At 41.3% G+C, this 5,532-nt stretch overlaps 1 protein-coding gene across 1 annotated transcript; it reads right to left on the reverse strand.

Moving 5' to 3' along the window:
• Positions 1-919: 919 nt before the first annotated feature.
• Positions 920-3,339, reverse strand: LOC133887347 (uncharacterized). The gene is made up of 4 exons (XM_062327275.1): positions 3,217-3,339; positions 2,960-3,109; positions 2,337-2,567; positions 920-1,619 (listed from the first exon to the last, which is right to left on the reverse strand). Exons 1-4 carry the CDS (start codon positions 3,220-3,222, stop codon positions 1,557-1,559), a joined length of 450 nt encoding a protein of 149 aa, XP_062183259.1. The 5' UTR covers positions 3,223-3,339; the 3' UTR covers positions 920-1,556.
• Positions 3,340-5,532: the final 2,193 nt, after the last annotated feature.

The following is a 5,532-nucleotide window of genomic DNA, read 5'->3' on the forward strand; positions in this document are numbered from 1 at the left end:
TTTTGTGTGGGCCTCAGAATCAAATAAAAAAGAAAAAATATATATGGTCTCTCTTAAAAAATATATGTTGACAGCGTTTCTCTAATGTGGTATAAATTTAAAAAAAAAAAAATCAAAAAAATCATAATTTTTTTAAAAAACTAAATATAATTCTAAAATCTTATGTGATTTTTCTTAAAAAAATAATATACTTTGCATCATATTTCACGAAAAGAAAGCTTCAAAAAAACCTACTTTAAAAATCATGCAGCTCATTTATTAACTTAAATATTAACATATAAACATATATTTTTTATACATGGTGTAGCTTAAGAGGATCTATAAAATTAATAATTTCACTTTATTTAGAGTTTTATTAATTTCTTTATTATTTTTATAAAATTCATAAGCATAAAATGAACCTATTAAAATAACACTATAATTAACATTACCATACCTAACATTATTTTTCCTCCACAAACCACTATTTTCCCTCCATAAAACATTGTTTAAGTAAACCCAACCCAAAAGCTCAAAGCCGCCACGACTCCACCCCGACCAAGCCGGAGAGCTTTGACCTCCCCTGGGTAACTGCACGGCAGTGGAGATCTCCCTGATGGGCTGCAGCACGATCTCCTCCACGCCCACCATCGCGGGGGCCGAACAGTGCAACCGAAACAGCTGTGCAGCACACCTACCTGCACAAGCTCCATGGCAACGGAGAACTCGCCACCCTGCCTACATCCTTTTCCTCCTCCTGACCAAATCTCCACTTTGACGCAGCTTGGTTGGGAGCTCGACACAGGCCTTGCCTAGCTATCATTAAGACCGGACCGACAATCAAACCGTTCAGATGCTCGGTTCAATGGTTCATTTGGTCTGACCGTTTAGACCACCAGCTAAGGTCACTTCCAATGATTTGTTCATTGGTCACGGCCAAATCAGATTTGGTAGTAGCTGATGGCACGCGCTTTTGCGATAAAACCAATGTCCTTTGGGATCGACATCAACCAAATCAAAGCATCTGCCCAAGGTTGCGAGACCCGTCTTGAATTGATCCATCACAGCGTCCAAATCCCCAGAGGAATCGATCATCGCGCAATAACACATGCCACAAGCCTCGTAAACACTAGCCATGCAGGGAGATCGCGTGACACTTGAACGACATCTTGTTTCAAAAAAAAAAAAAAAAATTGAAGCGACGCCCATGGAACAAGGCTTCTCTCTTTTTACATCAACCTTTTCACTGCTAACACAACTTTTTCGCCGGCCTCGCCGGGGCCGTAACTCCATGGGAATTGGGAACCAACACGTCGTGGAAAAGCAGCACTCGAATGGTCTTGGGCACGGGGAAATGAAGCTGCCGGACTTGGCAGACATCACGTCGCGTCGCCCGTCCAATTAAACACGTATGACCAGACACTGAGACAACGGAGAGAGACAGAAAGTGGGAGGAAGGGCTTGGACCGTGTGACAACATCATGCCTTGGTTTTCTGCTACTACGACTCTTAACAGTAAGGCACACACAAAACAAGGCCACTTAAGATGAGCAGCCATCAGACGGTATGATGGATCCCTAGGCAATGCAGCCCAGCCCCAGGCATCCCAGCCCCAGGCTCCTCTTCGTCCGCCTCTTCTGCTGCAGATTAAAAAAGAACAAACCCTTCAACAATGGCTTCTATTCCTTTAAAAGAAAAAGGCCAGTATGTTTGTAATACTAAACCAGCGATCTAGAACTAAGGAAACAAAATTCCGTATTTTCGAAAGTGCAGTACAGTTCATTGTGTCTAAGCACTTGGTGAAGTATGATCAGCGAATGATACCATCAGAAGTGTGGTTACATAGAGCGAGCACATTAGCTCTATATACATCGAAAAATAAATAAATACCAAATGAGTCTCACAAAGCTCATCATAAGAGACAGTACTACCACAAATCAGTGTGTATTATGAAATGAACACGAAAGTTCAGTTTACCTTCGTGTCAATAACTGCATTGCATGCTGGTGCTAGACTGCTAATACTGCCATCTAGTTAATATCTGCAGCTTTTTTTCCAAATAATACTCTGTTTCATTATAAATACTTATCACTTGATCAAAATTTCATCAAAATTTTAAAACTTTAATGGTCAACAACTTTCAAAATATTTAGTTTGAAAAAAATATTATATATGTATTTATCTAAAAAATACTTTTATAATATTATACTTTTACTAGATATTATAATTATATTTTAATAAAAACAATGGTGGTTACACATCGAACATTATGAAAAATAAAAAATGACTAGTATTTATGATCAGAGGAGCTACATGTGTAGCTCTGTAGGAAGAGTGTGACTGAGAAGCAGGCTTACCCTTGGCTTGTCGCAGAGCATGTCGGGTGGGATCGCGTAGAGGTCCTGGTCCATGGCCTTGACCGCCATCCGGCACACCTTGTAAGCTGCGGCGTGGGCCCCGGCATCCGCCACCCTGCTCTGCTTCCCCTGCTTCTTCACCGCCCCGTGTTCTCCCAGTCCCCCGTGATGCAGCTGCTGCTGACGCTGCTTCTCCTCCTGCTCCAGTGGTGCACTATTACTCCACTCCACCTAACAAGCACAGAAAGAATAGTATCAAACCCAAAATTTCACCACAGGAACTAGAAGCATTTGGCCACCGAAGTGTGCTCTAGTAGATTATGAACGACTCGATCGATGCTGTTTAATACTCGTTTTATGACTGACACAACTTGTCATGAATCATGTGTCATTATGCTACTACCTTATACCCTCTGCTACTACTAGAATCATGATAGTCATTATCTGAACAGATGGTAGTTAACCCATGATTAGTAAGTATGCATGTCCCAATGATAAACTTTATTGCACCTTTCTCTACCACTTCACTGTATTTTGTACTACTATTTCACGAGAAACCTTAGCACCTAAAAAAAGAACCGAGATATTTCACGGAAGTAGCATGTGCAGTAAGACTGAGTCACCTTCTTGAGAGGCTTGGGTGAGGGTGGTAACGCTATGCCCAGCCGGGCCTGCATGGCGGAATCAAAGTACTGGTTGACCGGCCAGTCGCCGCCGTAGTCGTAGTTCCACTCCCCGAACGCCGGGATGCGTTGCCTCCTCGCCCTCACCTTCTGCAAAAACACACAAGCACAAGAATTCGTTAACGACACACACAATCAGAAGGGGGAGAGGCAAGGCATTGGTGGCCACTGATCAGAGTGTGGCGCTTGCTTGCTACCTTCATGGATGCCAACGTACAAGCGTAGTAGGAGAGTCGTCGTCGCAGGAGAGATTAGCTAGAGTCAGTGGGAGGTGAAGCGTAAGGCGTATTTATAGAGCAAGGGCGGGAGTGCCGTGAGAGAGTGACTGTGTTTGACAGAGCTTCGGCTCTAGGGATGTTTATAGGAAGTTGTGAAGATCTGTAGACACATCAAAGGTTTCTGAGTTATTTTATTTCAGTTTTAGTTTAAAAATAAAAACTTAAATCATTTATTTTATTATATAAACTTAAGATTTAATATGGAGCTAAAAACTAAAACCTGTCCAACGGGACTAAGGGGCAAGAAATGTCTCCATGTTTGAGTTTGGTAGTTACCGGATGTGTGCAGCGAGGGGTCGGGCGACTAAGTTGGAAGAGTAGAGATGGTAATGGGGTCCCGAAATTCGAAATCTGACGAGTAATTACTCCATTAGAAGCTAGATATGGATCATTTCTCATACCCGCGGGTCTATTAATATGGAAAATCGTCACCCGTCGGTCGTCCATCCCTCCCAGCCGCCTCTCTCGACCGCCACCCCTCCTAGCCGTCTTTGCCCCTCCTGAGCACCGCCGTTGTAGCCCCTCTTCGCCGTCGATGTTGCCTCCTCCATCACCCTCCTCGACCGTAGCCCCCTCCGCCGCCCCTCCCGGCCACCGCCTCCTCCTCCATCGATCAACCCCGCCGCTGCCTCTTCTGCCACCTCCTCCTCTTCCGTTGACTCCCCCGACAGCCTCCGCCAGTGCCTCCTCCTCCGCTGCCCCCTTTGCTGCCCCTTTCGGTCACCACCTCTTTCGTCGCCCTTCCCGACCGCCGCCGATGTTGCCTCCTCCATCACCCTTCCCGCCCGCCGCCGTCTCCTCCTCTTCTGCCGCCCCTCCCAGTGGCTTCCGCCGTCGTTGCCTCCTCCTCCGTCACCCCTCCCTGCCGCCACCGTCGCCTCACCCTCTGTCGCCCCTCCCGAATGTTGAGGGTGAGTTTCCGGGTGTGGGTAACCTGTCGGGTACCCGTTACCCGTACGGGTACAGGTACGGGTAAATATTGTACCCGTGTGCGGGTATGGGTATTGTAACAGGCGTAATTTTTTTACACAGGTACAGATACGGGGTGGTACAACCCGACAGGTCTAGACCTATTACCATCCCTATAGAAGAGTAATAGCAATGTTCGCAAAACGGTTTAGACATTGAAAACCGCTCACTGACGAATACTGAAAAATCGTGATTATCGTGATAATCGGATAAAATTTGGTGAGAATTCACTTAAAATTCACTCAGTTAAATTTGAAATTCAGCGAGAATTCAGACCGAATCAACCGAACGGTAACCGTCGGTTTGCTACAGCTACCGACCGTATTTAGCGATTTATCAAGCGGGTTTTTTATAATTATCAGTAACAGTTCGAATTCTGTGGTAACCATTCGATTTAGCAATTTATTAAGCGGTTTTCTCGAATTTAGTAGTTAAAATAAACTAGAAAATGGTTTAATCTTGTAAAATTAATAACTAATTAATCTGAGCTTCAAATCAAGTGAAAAAATTTTGTTAGTATTTTTGTAACATGATCTACATAATAAAAGTATTTATACTCATAAAAAAGTTTAATATATTCTATGAAAAAATGTATTTTCTAAATCTAGTTAAATGCATAGTTTACTCTTTGCTAATAAAAAATCATAAAACCAATTTTATTAGTCTTCTTATATGATCCTATGTCTTTTAAAAATACATGAACTCATGAAATAGTTATTATTATATGCAGTATTGTGTAAACATACAACTAGATTAATTCATAACTAATTCATCACACCTCCAAAATTAGTGAAATTATTTTTATTAGTTTACTTATATTATACTTTATGTAGAAAAAATAATGGTAGACATGCAAAAGTTAATTACAGTATTGTTTCTTAACATATTTACTTTATGTTTGTGAATTTGTAAAAAATATAGAGAAATAATAAAACTTTAAATGAAGTGAAACCAATTTTGAAGGTCCTCTTCAGATACTCTCTATAAAATATTATGTGTTTATATGTTAATCTCTTCCTTAATATAAATTAATAAATTAGCTGCATGGTTGAACTTTTTTCTTGTTTTTCTAAACTTACTCGTATAAAATATGATGCAAATGATATTATTTTTGAAATTTTTTTCACAAAAAATCTTAAAATTGTCTCTAATTTTTTTAAAAAAATTTCTGATTTTTTAATTGTTTTTTAATTTTCAAATTCAAAAACCGAACAGTTTTTATTATTGATGCGAAATGGTAACTCATAGTAAGTTCAGTTACCTGCT

Source organism: Phragmites australis, chromosome 12 (genome assembly GCF_958298935.1).
Source record: "Phragmites australis chromosome 12, lpPhrAust1.1, whole genome shotgun sequence".
Classification (NCBI taxonomy): domain Eukaryota; kingdom Viridiplantae; phylum Streptophyta; class Magnoliopsida; order Poales; family Poaceae; genus Phragmites; species Phragmites australis.